This window comes from Leucoraja erinacea, chromosome 36 (assembly GCF_028641065.1).
Source record: "Leucoraja erinacea ecotype New England chromosome 36, Leri_hhj_1, whole genome shotgun sequence".
NCBI classification, from domain to species: Eukaryota; Metazoa; Chordata; class Chondrichthyes; order Rajiformes; family Rajidae; genus Leucoraja; species Leucoraja erinaceus.
In genome coordinates this window covers 9,502,699-9,519,140 of record NC_073412.1, presented here as the reverse complement: position 1 = coordinate 9,519,140, position 16,442 = coordinate 9,502,699, and the positions used below count along the sequence as shown (strand labels likewise).

The 16,442-nt window shown below is 40.6% G+C and overlaps 1 protein-coding gene across 5 annotated transcripts in view; it reads left to right on the top strand.

The window, feature by feature from the left end:
• cpeb1a (cytoplasmic polyadenylation element binding protein 1a) overlaps positions 1–16,442 on the top strand; it is a 58,644-nt gene that overhangs the window by 38,495 nt on the left and 3,707 nt on the right. For 4 of the 5 annotated variants that reach the window (XM_055662627.1, XM_055662631.1, XM_055662630.1 and 1 more), the window contains exons 4-9: positions 3,595–3,815; positions 6,058–6,304; positions 7,878–7,991; positions 9,639–9,743; positions 10,316–10,452; positions 12,457–12,655. In XM_055662627.1, the coding sequence (XP_055518602.1) occupies positions 3,595–3,815; positions 6,058–6,304; positions 7,878–7,991; positions 9,639–9,743; positions 10,316–10,452; positions 12,457–12,655 (1,023 nt within the window). The remainder of the gene's footprint in view (positions 1–3,594; positions 3,816–6,057; positions 6,305–7,877; positions 7,992–9,638; positions 9,744–10,315; positions 10,453–12,456; positions 12,656–16,442) is intronic. The other variant, XM_055662629.1, reaches the window with a different exon arrangement.

Here is a 16,442-nt window from a genome sequence, read left to right as displayed (position 1 = left end):
TTTAACACTTGGTGTATGAACTATGCGACTATGTACAATGCACTGTTTATTGAAAACAATTTTATAGGATATACAGATTATAAAAATTATCTAGTATCAGCAATATGCAGTAATCCGAAGTTAATAACCAAACTATATAAAGTAAAACAATGGTTTATGCTGAAAATTAGGTGCTATAAATTGATGTATTGGGCAATTTGCATGTGTCCATGGGGTTTGTGCACAGCACCAGAAGTATCAATGGCCTGGATTGTGCTTGATTCAGCTGTGCCCTATCTTTCTCTTGCTAGAAACCAGCTACAAGCAAAGGTGTCAAAGGCCGCAGGTGAGGGTACCCAAGGCCCACCCTCAGAATGCCCCCTTTGGCCTGTTGTCAGCTTGTCAAGTCTTGAATTACTTTTAAATCTTCTCTTTGAAAATAGTCTTGATTTGATATTTTGGGCTAAACAGCACTGGGCCTCTGCTCACTGAGGTCATAGCCTCAGAATTAAATGGCGCTCTTTTAGAAAGATGAGGAGCAACTTTAATCTGTGGAACTCGTTGTCACAGGGCTATGGAGGCCAAGTCAGTGGATATATTTAAGGCGGAGATAGACAAATTCTTGATTACAATGGGTGCCAAGGGTTATGGGAAGAAGGCAGGAAAATGGGATTAGGAGGCAGAGATCAGCCAAGATTGAATGGTTGAGTGGACTCGATGGGCCAAATTCTCCTCCAATAACTTGTGAATTTGTAACCTAACCTCCCTTAATCAAAGAGCGTGAACCCCATTCAAAGAGATGTGGTGATAATTACATTTATGATTTAAATCATGAATACCTCCTAACTTCAAACATCCAAACTGCAGTCAATTTAGAGTTCTTGCTGCATCCAACCTGTTTTTGGCTGTACTACATAGTTAGAATGAGTCTTGCAATGTATTGGATGCCTTTTTGGATTGGGCAAGTCATTGTTGGAGTTAAATCCTCATTGCAATGCAATCACCACACATTCAAATTAAGTTTTGTGATGGGAAATGGCCTGTATATTAATAGAAGAATTTTGAGGTTGGGTAAAGTATTCACAACATCAATTGAGAACGAGTCTCCAAAAAGACATAATCATGGTTTCTATATGCTGTCAATTTATGATGGATGGAAATAAGGAATTAAAGTTGAAGGTTGAAAGGTTTGTCACTGGTTCAACATCTTGCAGTGCAGGATTGCAAACGGTATTTCTGACACACCACAACATTTGGGACAAATCTAGCCCAATATTGTAATTGTAATTGTAATTGTAATTGTAATTGTAAATCTTTATTGTCATTTCCTGAGTATTCGCATACTCAGAGGAAACAAAAAAAACGTTTCTCGACCAGTGTCCATTCAGTTTTCGTTACAAAATAAATAGCAATTAAAGTTAAAATACATGTCATGAACAATTTAACCCTCTAATAACATTCAATAACATTCAACAGCCGTTCCGACTGGCAGCGGGGTGTTTGTGCGCGATACTTGGCAGGGGGGAAAGTTCATTTAACAGTCTTATAGCCTGTGGGAAGAAGCTGAGGAGCATCCTGCTGGTTTTGCAGCTGATGCTCCTGTACCTCTTCCCAGATGGGAGGATGGTGAAAAAGTCATGCGATGGGTGGTAAGGGTCTTTGATGATGGAGATGGCTCTGTTGATGCATCTCTTCTTGTATATGTCCAGCAGGAAGGGGAGTGGAGCACCAATAATCCTGCTTGCGGTCTTCACTATCCTGTCCAGTTGGTGACGTTCGTACGCCTTGCAGCTCCCGAACCAGGAAGTGATGCCGTATGTCAGTGTGCTCTCAACAGTCCCCCTGTAAAAAGTCCGTAGGTGTGTGGTGGGGAGGCCTGCTTTCCGTAGTCTTCGGAGGGGGTGAAGTCGCTGCTGGGCTCTCTTGACCAGAGCTGTGGTGTTGGCCGTGGACGTCAGGTCATCAGACAGGTGTAGTCCTAGGAACTTCATGCTGCTGACCCTTTCCACATCAGCTCCGTCGATGTGCAGAGGTGTATGGTGTTGTTTCCCCGCCCTCCTGAAGTCAACCACCATCTCCTTAGTTTTTTTCCCACGTTAAGAATGAGGTTGTGGGATTTGCACCAACCTGTGAGCAGCTCTGGGTATGGTAAATGTAATGTTCAGATCTGTGAAAACCTGGAGTAGGTATGGAGGTGTTGGAGGGAATTTTTGTTTAACATGTACCTTGAATCTGACTTCATACGAGGTCCAATTGCCATCTTAATTATGGCTCTGATATGAACAGACAAAGAACATCTCATAGAGCAGTGGCGAGTTTTCAAATGTTTGTTTATTCAAGGCCCTAACATTGTGCACTGAGAGAATCCAGAATGTTAAAAACAAATTGCAGCACCCACCCACAGCATTTTTATATTTCCACAACACAATGATTACATGTGGATTTTACACCTTTGAAGAAATTCACTGCACTACACAGGTTCCTGGGTTAAACATATAGCAAGCTACTGTCTTATTTTCAGAATTCCCAACATCAAAGGGATGAGTGGTAATCTCAGTGAATCCTATTGATCTGGGATATTCCCTTCCTGGAAGGGCAATTTTATGGATCTGAAATATTGCCGATGCTTAATTTGATACTGAAGGAGGAAACTCGTTGTGGTATTAGTTGTGGCCACGAGTTATTTATTCTGTACAATTAACAGATTTAGATTAAGGGTTTAAGAGGGAACTGCATGCAGATGCTGGAAAATTGAAGGTAGACAAATGGTGAAGAAACTTCAACCCTTCTTCCATCTGAAGAAAGATTTTGACCTGAAATGTTGCCTATTTCCTTCTCTCCATAGATGCTGCCTCACCCGTTGAGTTTCTCCAGCATTTTTGTCTACCTTCAGATTAAGGGTTTCATTTTAGGATCAGCTGGAAGGCAATCCTATTTGATTAGAGGAAAATTAGTTTATAGATTAGAGAGAAAGGAATATTAAAACCTCTCATGAATGCTAGGAATTAAATTGAGCATATTGATTGTATACTAATTTTACCGTGCACTTGTTTATGGGCTCTGGGTAAAAGTGAGCATTGCACTGTTTGAGGAGAATCTGGTGCAAATCTTAGATCCTGTTTCAGTGCAAGCTCAAACATTTTATTAAAATGGCCAGTGTTTCATTCATTAATCTTGTAAAGTAGTAATTGAGCTGAGTGGGTATAAAAAGACTGAAGTATGCAATTGGATTGATAGTGGAGGGCACTGTTTTACTGGAGCAATGAAGATGCAAGACTAATTTTATGGTACAAACTTAACCTTTGACACTTGACGGTGATAGCTATTGCATAGTATGCGTGTGCGAATGTTGGTAGCTGGGCCTAAAAGTGTTTGCTCACAGAAAGTAATGGAGAAAGGGAAAGCATTGTGTTTGCATTATAAGTTGGAGGGTGCCATTTGTCTTTCGAGAAAATGAAATCTTAAATATAAGGAATTGTATAGAATAGAGCTAATGACCCTGTTTTGAAGGGGGAATTGTAGGAAGGTTGCTTGATGCAAGCACTGCTCAGCTATTTGGGTATGTGTTTTAACTGAAGCTGTACAGTTTGAAATTGCTCATTTTCCTGCTTGCAGTTTTAGGCTTGCTCACTAATCCACTGAGTGCCCAGCTGCCTAGAACATCAGTTGGGTTCCCATCAATGGATCCAATAGGCTCGAATTATGTTGACCAATTTGCATCCGCTTTGCCCAAACGCTTGGACAGCCGTTCAGTGTTGGACTCTCGTTCAAGCAGTCCTTCTGACTCGGACACAAGTGGCATCAGCTCTGGATCTGATCCCCTTTCGGAGCTAATGGTAAGATTCTTCAATTTCCAAATCCAACTTGGTACAAAAATTCAGTAATATACCACAAATTTAGCATAACATTAAATAAAAGATCATTGTATGATTGTATATTTTTGTACTTCAATGCTGTGTAGTCAGTTTTCTACCTAAATCTCCATTGAAACAATTTTGCCGATTTAAAAGTTCCTTGAAGGGGAAATTGGTGCAATACTCTGGGCCATTGTGGCTGTTTCCATTTTGAAATTTGGCTTGCACTCCAAGTGCTTGTTCTTGGAGTATAATTTGTTCATTTCCAACTACATTTATGTAAATACATGAACGTGAATGTCCAATTAGTGATGGTTTTTCACAAATGTTGATGTTGACTGGTTAACCTGCCATAAAGCAGATGTAGGTTATTTCTACTTATTTTGGGTTTGAAGATGGATAAAACCAAATTTCATCAATTAGCAAAAGTGTTATTTTAAAAAAAAAAAAAAAAGTGTGGTTATTTGCAGTATAGATTTGAGATTTGAAATTTAAAGTAACGTTTTGATACGCAACGCTTAAGATAAATGTGATATTTCCTTGACTATGGAACATTTGCCACAATGTAGAATTATTTCTAAATGGAAGGACGCAGACGAGGAACTGCAGGTGTTGAAATCTGGAGCAAAACACAAGGCACTGAAGAACTCTGCAAGTCAGGCAGCGTCTGAGAATGGATAGGTGATGTTTTGGGTCTGAAGAAGGTGCTGAAACGGTCACCTATCCACTCTCTCCACAGATGCTGCCTGGCCTGCTGAGTTACTCCAGCACTTTGTTTCCTTATTGAAAGAGGGAATGGAAATGATTTAATAAGTACATTTTTGATGCTCGACTGTTGATATTGGGTTAAACATAGAACATAGAAACATAGAAATTAGGTGCAGGAGTAGGCCATTCGGCCCTTCGAGCCTGCACCGCCATTTAATATGATCATGGCTGATCATCCAACTCAGTATCCCGTACCTGCCTTCTCTCCATACCCTCTGATCCCCTTGGCCACAAGGGCCACATCTAACTCCCTCTTAAATATAGCCAATGAACTGGCCTCAACTACCCTCTGTGGCAGAGAGTTCCAGAGATTCACCACTCTCTGTGTGAAAAAAGTTCTCCTCGTCTCGGTTTTAAAGGATTTCCCCCTTATCCTTAAGCTGTGACCCCTTGTCCTGGACTTCCCCAACATCGGGAACAATCTTCCTGCATCTAGCCTGTCCAACCCCTTAAGAATTTTGTAAGTTTCTATAAGACTTAAGAATGATTTGTTGGGGATCTTGTGAAATTACCACTTAGATTTAGTCAGTCACAACATTGTAGCTATTGATGTAATTTGGGTAAGCCTTGTGAATGTGTAGATAGTCCAAGGTAGATTGGTTGAAGGCATGGTTAAAATATGTGGTTGGGGGTGAAAACTAATATTAAACGGTCACTTTGATTAGTGTAACTATTGCATAGTGCACAGTTCATTATTTGGGTTTTGTTAAGTTTCACTGACTACATTAATCTGTCATTTAAGTTTGCTGATTTAAAATAAACTGGTGGTTTATGTAGGTGGCAGAATACTAGGCAGAGGATCTATGAAATTTGAGAACTCAAAATGCAAAATATTTAAGGTACCAAGTGTTGGCAGTAATGAACAAAGTGCTTTGTAGCAAGTACAACGAGTAGTTGATACTTGATCCAAACATCTTGGTCAGAACATGAAAATATTGCTCCAATTAGGCCCTTTAAACACTCGACTGGAGTATCCTGTAGAGTTTGGAGTGGCCAACCTGATTTTAAAATTGATTTGATAACATTTTAGAATATGTACTTAAAACTATTTCAAGACTAAAATAGTTTTGCTTTGTATGGGTACTTAAGCAGTTTCAATTGAAATGTTTGTAAAATTCTTGCATGGAGACTGGATTGACAAATGGCTCGGGATCTAGAAACATCTAACTACTAATGCGTCACACAGTGAGTAGATAACTTTAAAGCCTGGACCAAACATTTAAAAAGAACGCTAGCTCTAATAGTTTGTATCTGCTGCAGTTTTAAAAAACTATTTTGGCTTGGACATTTAATTCTAAGAATGCTGGTCATTTGCTTTAAATGCTAGAATTCTCAAGTTGGTAAACTCAGCTGTTTGTTGTACAACTGCATGATAACTGATCATCTCATTAGATATGAAAGTCTTGATTTAATGGAAAGGTTTTTGATGTCTACCAATTAAATGTTTTTATTACAGACGAGTCTTCGCATTTCTCCTCCAATTTCCTTTCTGCCGATGGGTGGAGTAAGCAGGGATTCAATGAAACGGGTTGTTATGAGCCCCCGAGTGGATCAAGATCAAATATCGGTCACAAATTCAATGAGCCCTAATCCCTTCAAAAGGTGGTCAGCAAATTCTGGTTGGGCAAATTGGGATCTTTTGGAGTGCCCAGAAGACCCTTTCAGTATTGAAAAGGAGGCCAGACTGCATAGACAAGCTGCAGGTAAGGGGGTCAAGTCGGTACAAATATAGGAAGTACAAGTTTGCAAATGGCATACACATTGCAGAAGTGCAGTCGTAGAGAATAGACTATTTGCCCCAACTTGTCCATGCCAACCAAGATGCCCCATCCAAGCTAGTCCCATTTGCCTGCACTTGGCCCATATCGCTCTAAACCTTTCCTATCCATGTACCCGTCCAGGTGTTTTTTAAATGTTATAGTATCTGCCTCACAACCTCCTTTGGCAGTACGCTCCATATACCCACCACACGTTGAGTGGACAAAATAGCCCCTTGGGTTCCTGTTAAATCTCGTCCCTAGTATTGAGTTACGAAAGTAATTGATCATTTGATGAAGTGGTATTGTAATGGCTGGATGGCAGAAGATGAAGGGTGGCAATGAAGGGAGCATTTTCTGGTTGGCTGCCAGTGACTAGTGGAGTTCTGCAAGGGTTTTTCCATTGTGCTGCAGGGACGTAATGATTGTATTGGAGTGTGCAGAGGAGATTGACCAGGGCTTTGCCTGGGAAGGTGTATAGTTATGAAGAGAGAACTGGAGCAGTGGAGTCTGAAAGGGGACCTCTGGGGAATAGAAAATTAAGGGCATAGATGATAGAAAACTATTTTTGTTCAAAGGGTTTCAAACGATGACAGAGGTTCAGAATAAATGAGGAGGTGGGGGGGAGTGTTTGATATCTGGAAAGCATTGTATGAGCAAGACATGGAAACAGCTGCTCACAATTAAATATCTAGGTGAGCACTTGAATTGCCAGTGTTTAGTCTATGGACCAAGTGCTGACAAATGGGATTGCTGGAGGTGGGTGATTGTTTGGCATGGTCATGGCCCGTTCTGTGCTGTATGGATTGGATTTTTTTCGACCCTTATGTTCCTAAATTGGCCAGAATCTGTTATGACTAGGTAATAAAACAGTATTTTTAGGGTGGTTTACTAAAGAAGGGTGTGGGATGTGGTTCATCAGCATGTGGGATGAAATACAAGCTTCTATCTTGATATTGTATTGGTGTCGTGCCTCTCTTCTGTCAAAATGAAGACATTTGAGTATATTTTGGTCTTAAAATTTTGAGTGCTTTAAATTAATTTAAATCTTAAATCCAACATTTAACACACTGTAACCTTAAGGTAATGGGAATAAAATATTCTGCATTGTTAGCAATAATGCTTTTTCGCTCATTTTGAATGAATCTGGAAGCTCAAAAATGAAAGCTTTATCTTTGATTGAATGCCTTGTATCCTGTGACCCGTCAACAATGTTAAGCTTTTAGCCTCATTTTGCATTATTGCAGCAATGGCTTTCTATTCTTTCTGTCATAAACAGACACTACATTTATATACCAAAATAAGGTTTTGCTAGCAGCTGATTTGCACAGCAGTCTGAAGGCTGATTGCCGAGCATATATCTTATATTCATGTGGTGAGAGTAGAGAAGGTGCATAGTGCAGGGTATAATTTTTATATGCCAATAGTTCTTCTAATAAAGCAGTGAAGGTGGTGTATGTATTGTGATCTGTTCCAAGAAATACAACTCCCTTACCTGTTCTTCCATCTCTCCCTTAAGCAATGAGTGAAGCTACGTTTACTTGGAGAGGCCAGTTACCACCCCGGAACTATAAGAACCCAATCTATTCCTGCAAAGTGTTCTTGGGTGGTGTACCCTGGGACATAACTGAAGGTATTATCACTGTGTATTGCATGGGAAAGTATTTCAAATGCCCAAGATGTTTGGGTGATTTATAGATATTAATATCGTCAATGGGTGGCAGTAACAGTGGGCTGATGGTTAAGTGATTTTAGTGATCACTGGACATTAGTGTTTTTCTCTTGGATTAAGCTATTTGGGTTATAGCTTCCAGCCATAGAATGATAATGGAAGGGAAGGTGCCTATTTATCCTTGAGTCCGGACAAGCTCTACAAATACTGAGCTGTTTCACTTATGGGTTCCTAACCAAAAGCTGTGTTTCAACTATTGATCCATTCCTAAGCTTTGTTGAATCTGCCACTCGCGCTGGTCATTGCATTCCAGATGCCAATAGTTCACTTCATTCTTAACCTGTGGTCCTGACCAATTATACACATAATAACCATAACTGGATTGTCAAACCTTTATGAATGAAAGTTAATATTGATTTGAATATAACCATGTTGGGCCTTTGAATAGGTTGACATTGGCACATTTTGTATGTTTTTATTGATCTCTTGATGATAATTTTAAAATCTTATCAGAACAGATTAACAAGCAGGATGGTAAAATGTACTTTTAATCTGAACCTATCTCGAACTTCAGAACAAAGTAACTTGATTATCTTCTGAGCACATTCATTTATTTCTGCCAGGATATTTGTTCCATTCTTAATGCCAACAGAAATTATTCTTTGTCTGTGCTTTCCTACCTTGGGCATAATTCTGGCTCTTGTTTCCAATATTCTAATTGTTTTTGCTGCTTCACTTTAAAAATCAAGTAACTATCTACGTTACCTTGCCCGCACTACTTCAGAATAGTTGTTTCCTATATGATTTGGGTGGCCCATCAACATTCCCCATCATATTTGTATTTAGCACTCTTCAAAATAGTCTTAAAACCTGCCTGGGTTGGGGGGGGGGGGGGGGGGTACTTTTTCCAAAGTAGATCAAGTTGATTCTTATTGCAGCAGTGAATATCATAGTTTTAACTGCAGCATGATATTTGCACAGCAGTCTCCTTGACCAAAATAATCTTGCCTCCAATAGCGATTCAATTGACAAATATAATATAATATAATAATATATTTTATTGTCATTACACATAAGCGCAACGAGATTTGGTATGCAGCTTCCATCCAATGTCATAACATAAATAACTAATAAGATTTAGATACCATGAGAACATGGATTGTAAAAAGAACAGTAAAATACAGTACATATTGAAGGAACATGAATCAAACCTCCCATGTTCACTTCACTTGGGCAAGCTACAAATTGTGGAAAAACAGTCATTATAAACTTAACCAGACTTGCTGATTCTGAACTAGAATCTTGGGTGGGGTCAGGAGAATGAAATTGGTGTGGGGGATAGACACCTGGTTCTGTTTGGGACTAGTAACACTAATTATAAAAAATGAGATGTATCTGCTCTACTAAATCTCATCAGTCTGATCCTTGATTTAAAATATGGGTTTGAAACTGAAGAAATTACTTCTAAAGTGAAAGCTACAATGGGCCTCGGGCCATCTTGTTCTGATCATTAGATGTCACTTTGTCCCAAGAGTGGTGCTGTTAAATTTCTGACATTTGGTAAACAATTCAGTTTTTGTGTTTAATGGTTTATCCTTTTTTATTTAGTGGGACTGATAAATACTTTCAGAGTATTTGGTTCACTGAGTGTGGAATGGCCGGGTAAGGATGGCAAGCACCCTCGATGCCCACCCAAAGGTAATATGCCGAAAGGTAATGAGAACTGAGATGTGGTAGGACATTTTACCTGTTCTGACGTGAACACGTCACTACAGTTATGGGTCAGAGCACTGGTATGCATGCAGGTACAAAGGTTGCCAAGCCACCTTGGATAGCTGGTAAGGCCATTTAAGCTTTCACGGGTTTAAAATAACCAACTTTTGATAGTTTAAAGACCCATTTAAAATCTAGTGCATTTACTAGCCTTGTTTTAGATGAAGTAGATTAAAATGGCTATTACTCTATAATGCTTGAATTGTGCAGGCCAAATCCAAAAATTTAATTGACTTGCGTGAATTTCAATTAATATGACAAACTTGTGGAAACTAAGCAGTCAGGCTACTTTTCCACTTGTATGCCAGAATAGCATAGTATAATATAAATGCAGTTTAATTCGAGTGCGTCTTAAACGTTGTCAGCCCACGCTCAGTAGAAATACAAACTCGTGCATTTTATGCATGATTCACCATTTAGTTTTGTCGGCTTTTGCATTAAAGGGAAGATGCACAGCCTTGAGCTTTATTTCCAAATGCAAAAACTAAATTAGTTAACTTTTTTATTACTAGGTTATGTCTACTTAGTTTTTGAATCTGAGAAGTCTGTGCGTGCATTACTGCAATCCTGCACACATGACCTCATGAGTACTGATGGTGCAAGTGAATATTACTTCAAGATGTCGAGTCGCAGAATGCGCTGCAAAGAGGTATTTTAGGCATTTGCGTCCTGTCTTTCCCAACCAGTTCTATACTAATTCCTCTTTGCAATATAGTTTCGGTCTACACAAATATACTTAATGTTTTGACTTGGATTTGCATAGTAATAACCAGTGCTTTTTATGTCAGTAAATGCTGGTGGCACCTCTAATGATAAAACTGGGTTTTCATATTTTTAGAAATGTTAATATTACAAATTATGAAAGTTAAAGAATTTAAATTATGCAGTCAGGGCCTTAGGATAACTATCTGCCACAGACAACAACAGCAAGGAACAATATGCTTACCGGCACCTTTTTGTCTGCAAAAAAAGCACTGGTAATAACCAACAATGCTGAATGTCGACTGAGTACTTGATGATTATTTGGTCTCTTATGATTCCAGCCAAATGTTAAACAATGCTGTCTGTTCCTGCTTGACAAAATTTTGGTTTTTGGGCCTTGCTTTTAACTGAGACTATTTCTATTAGATGAGGGGGGAAATGAGATAATCCTTTGCTTTGTACTTTGTAGAAAGTCTTAATTTCTTTGATCAGAATTGATCTTTAATTCTTCTCAAATTCAAAGGTTTTTTTATTAGTCACATTCACATACACCGAGGTGTAATGAAGTGAAATGCTCTTTGCCATTTTGCAGTACACAAAAGAATACAGACATAACACCAATGAGAGTCTTAAACACAAAGAACATCCCCCCCACAATGGCTCCCACCATGAGGGAAGGCACAAAGTCCAGTCCCCAACCCCAGTTCACCCATAGTCGGGCCTATTGAGGCCTCCACAGTTGCCTCTACGGAGGCCCGATGTTCCTGGCCGTTCTCGGTGTGTGGTGGTGCTCCGGCGTCGGGAGAGTCCTCACAGCGGCATGGGAACCCTGGAACGGCCGCCTCCGTACTGGAGGCCGCGGCTTCCGAAGCCGACAAGGCCGCGCCGGATGGAGCTCCACAACTGGCGATCTCGTCGCGAGATCCCAGGCTCCCGGTGTAAAGTTCGGCGCCGCTGGCTGCTCCACAGTCCCGCAGCTCCGCGATGTTGTTCCCAGCGGTCTCAGCTCACCGGAGCTCCAGCGCGGCGACCCAGGCAAGGCATCGCCCGCTCGCTCCACGATAGCACTCCAGCGCTGTGCTGCCACCGAAGCCGAGGTTCCCGGCGGTCCGCGACAGGAAACGCCGCTCCAGGCCCGCTGGTAGGCCGCGAGGACGGGTCGAAGCTGCAGCCCGGAGAAAAGCTGCCTCTCCGACCAGGTAGGGACCCTGAAAGGCAGTTTCCCCCTTCCCCCTCCGCCCACCCTCCACACAAAGTCTAGACCTCCAAACAAAACACTTTAACTAACTAAAAATAAAAATAAAACGGTGAAAAGACAGACAACTGCTGGCATTGTGGTATTTTGAGGGAAATTGTACATCTTTTGGCCCAGGCCATAAGGCTGTCCTGCTTGTTTTTATTCTCATCTTCACTGGACATCTTTGGAACGAAGGCAATGAGTATGGCCCCAGGTTTAGTCGGCAGCTGTTGGATTGGGGTAAATTAGTGGGTGGGGATGTTGCTCTGTCCATTCTTCCAATGAGGGATTGTCTTTGAGACGGTGGCACTTGCTCCTCGGGTTGGATCAGGTCTAGTAGAGCAGTGCCTCTAACCTGGGGATCAGGGAATGAGGTAATTCCACCCTTTGGGCTGTTGTGCTGACTGCTGCCTTGCTCAGTCATCGGTCCTTGACCGATGTCTCATGGCTGAGGAAGAACACTAGCTGGCTTTGCATTAGGCACAAGTCCACAGGATCAAATGTTTATGTATAATCAATTTACTCATGAATAAAGATTACTATGCCTATGGATGTTGCAAAAAAAACAACTAAAAAAACTGGCTTAATGGCAGTAAATTCTATGCTAACTGCAGTTTGTGTGGATGTATTAATCCTTGTATCAGTTTAAGGGCAAACTTTTCAGGGCAGTTGTAAAACTATTTGTAAATCTTTCCTCTGCTCTAAATTTTGCAGGTGCAGGTCATACCGTGGGTCCTTTCTGACAGCAACTTTGTTCGCAGCCCATCTCAGCGCCTGGATCTCAGTAAAACAGTTTTTGTTGGAGCACTACACGGAATGTTGAATGCAGAGGCCTTGGCAACCATCATGAATGACTTATTTGGGGGAGTAGTACATGCTGGTATTGATACTGACAAGCACAAGTATCCAATTGGTATGTTACTTCTACTGGGTAGTTGTGCTTCAAAGTACCACCTTTAAAATTGCCCTTAGTACAATGGGTAATTGTAAATTGAAATACTATAATTTAGTGAAGATGTCTGATCTTTCTAACTACTTATTAGCACCAGTATTCTTTAGGGGAAATGCAAAAGTGATGTTTATTTCTTCCCTTTATCTGAGCATTCCAAGCATATTATCTTTCCACAAATTGAGTAATTTAGATCATCTGTTAATCATAATGCAAGCCTCAAACAAAATTAGATCCTCTGCATTTGTTACCATAACTGAGCTCCCAACCAATGTTGGTGCTTTTGGCTGGTATTCACGATAACATGCATATAAAATCTGAAGGTCACTATTGTTTAGTCTAATTGAGACCAAGTCACAGACTGTGTAAGTGTTCCTTTGTTAACTATTTAAACCCAGTATGTTATTTAATAATGTGTTATTAGCAGAAGCAGACACATTTTAGACATTCCAAAATGTAATAACATTAAATAAAATAGATATGGGCCCCATTAGATGCAGGTTGGCTTTTGTAGGAAGTAGTTGACAACGTTGGAGGAATATTATAGTTGGGGCACTGTAAAGCTCTACAGATTTTGCGCCATTCTACTAAGATAAGTGAAAGGTGTTGTAAACTAATTAGCCTAAAGGGCCTGTCCCACCAGCATGCGACTGCATGCAGCGAGCGCGACCTAACGTGGTCGCATGTGCCGTACGGCCTCGTGGGGCCGGTCCCACTTCGATCGCCGGAGTTGTGCGGGGCGGGTCCCTGACATCGCACGGGACTCCGAAAAACTGACACTGTCCAAAAATTCCGCGCGGCAATTGCCTGTCGGCCCGCAGCCGCATTGAGGCTGTACGCAGCGACTCGACGCTGTACGCCTAGCGCGTGGCGTTACTGATGACGGCACGGCCCGGCGTGCCGTTGCGTGATGACGTAACCGCCCGAGGCCGTGCGACGTCCAAATTCAGTCGGCCCGCCTCCTGCCCAGCTGATTGGTGAGTATGGTTAGGTACAGGATATTGAGTTGGATGATCAGCCATGATCATATTGAATGGCGGTGCAGGCTTGAAGGGCCGAATGGCCTACTCCTGCACCTATTTTCTATGTATGATGTCGGGACCAGCCCCGCACAACTCCAGACGGCTCCGCGGTTGGAAGTGGGACCGGCCCCGCGAAGCCGTACGGCTGAAGCCACCACGTTTGGTTGCGCTAGACGCATGCAATCGCATGCTGGTGGGACAGGCCCTTAACACCTGTAGCAATGTTAGACTTTGAACATAAAACCTGCATGTATTTCAAAGGTCATTGTCATGCATGAAAAGCTGAATTGTGAATGTTAAATGGCCTTTCAGAAGATGTTTCATAAAAGCAGTGCTCAGTTTGGTATGAAATAGTTAGTTCAATTTGGCATAATATGGAGAAAGATCTTGGCCACAACTATATATGGAACATGGATATGGAAATAAAGTTTGAGAAATATTATGATAAATCAAAGACAAAAGATCTTAAAGGTGTAATACATTGTGACAATCTAGAGGTGGAGATTTGGATGTTTTGATAGTCATTGCAGCAGAAGTAGTTCTAGAGGAAGTTGTATTTAGGTTTGCAGTATTTTACCACATGTGTAATGCTTCATGTCTACTTATTGTCATCAATTTGTCCATAACCTAATATTGCAATTGTCAGATGACTCCAGATTTAATTCTGTCTTGCATGGTCAGGGATTAGACATGAAATAATCTCTATTTTCCTGGCATAATCTTAACTAGAAACAAAGGCTTCCAATTCACAATCTACTTCATGAACCCTTAGTACAATGATCATTTAGAGTCTGTCCCAACCTGATTTATATGTAAGAAAAGTCAGTTGCTGAAGGGAGTAAGATGGAAGATGATGGAGGAAATGCAACATGATCTTCAATGCAGCTGGGTCTACAAGTTAGTGTGCAAATCAGTATTAAATGTTCAACGTTAGTGGATTGAGATACCAATTGGTCATGTTCCAAACAAGCGCTGGACTATTGTATGTGTGTAAAATCCTATTCATCAATTCCAATGTGAATTGCCAGCAGCAGTTCTGATGTTTTGGATCCAAAGCCCTAGACACGGTGGTTTTGTCAATGCTTAGCAGGAACTATTGATACGAAAACATGGAATACAAATCCTGCATAGGGTAATCTGACTTGTATAGTGTACATCTCCATTTCACTACCAGTTCAAAGCCAACTAATCTCAAATTCTTCTGATCTAAATATCTAGTATAGGTCAAAATATTCTGTGCATGTTGGAGTTTATTGGAAATAGTAGGCTTTGAACTATTGGTGAAATGAAAACGGGAGCTATAAAAGTGTTGCTTCTATGCTCTCCCAGCTAGAGGTTGGGTGATTCCGTTACAATTTCCACATACATAATCCTGTATGTTAAAATGACCTCTTTGGACAAGAGAGAAAGTTTTGCTGGTTTGATTTGTGTAGTGAATCTTGTTGACTGGCCTGTTACTTGGATCTGCACTGATTTGACCTTTGGTCATTTTTACTAGGGTGTCTGTCTTTTAATAGAGTACTCCCTTTCTGGCAGGAATTGTAATTCAATCTGAAAAAGGATTGGATGTTTAAAAATTGGTGTCTCAAATGCTAATCACCAGTTATTGATTGTTCTTTTCACTTTGTTATTGGATAACACTAGGTACGTGCCTATAAACTATGATCAGATTTCTAGTACTTTGGGTTGATGCTTGGTGAGATGACGGGCAATGTCTGTCTTGCATAAATAAACATTAATGCCTTGGGATTAAATGACTTGTTACATGTGGAGCCTGAAGCTGTGGGAACATGGTTTAAATTAATGTTGATGCACTGTCATCAACTAAATGCATTGGTATTGCAAATTGTAATTGTTCAGTATTCATAAAATAACTTTCTTTCTGTAATCAGTCCTAAGAGATCTTTGTCAAGAGATCAGCATTGGAACAGACAAGGAATACAAACTTTGCTTGATCTGTTGCAAGAGTTTCTTCGCCAGATATTTTCCAAATATTTGAGGATTGCAATAAAGTTAATTCTCTACAAGGTTACTTTATTCAGGTTTTCTGTTGAAACCAATGTTTCTTTTGTGGGAACAAATTCTGTTAATGCTACTAACATAATTCTATGAAGTCTTTCAAACTCGTTTAGCTTTTGGCTCTTTTAAAATGTGCATGAATTTCTGCGAGGGATTGGTTAAACTGCTAGTGTATTTCCCCAACGTCTGTTTAGTGGGGTAGTGGTACATTTTCTGCTTTTAACCGATTGCCCGAATTTACATGAATCCATGTAATGGGGCAGTGTTAAGAACATTAAATGGCTTTAAAAATCAGGGTATTTAGAGCAGTAACTACATGCTGTTTTGATGTACCCAGCACAAAGTGAGTTGCCAGTAACCCGAGTGAACATTTTAATGTCTGTTTACTCGCTACTCAAGTCTTGAATAGGGTCAGGTTGGGATGCTGGGGGAAAGGTACTTGGGGCAATGCAGATTACAATGCAATTGGGCAGGAGTTAAAGGATTGATTGGAAGCAGTTGTTATTGGGTAAGTCCAACGATGAAATGAGTCTCCTAAAGGCAGGCCATTTAATCAAAGTGCAGGATCAGCATGTTCCGGTAAGGGAACAAAGAATGACCAAGGAGGTTGTAAACCTGGTCAGGAAGAAAACAGATTTAAGGCTGCATCAGATGGGGATTATGAGGAATATAAAGCGAGCAGGAAATAACTCAAAGTGGGTGATGAGAAA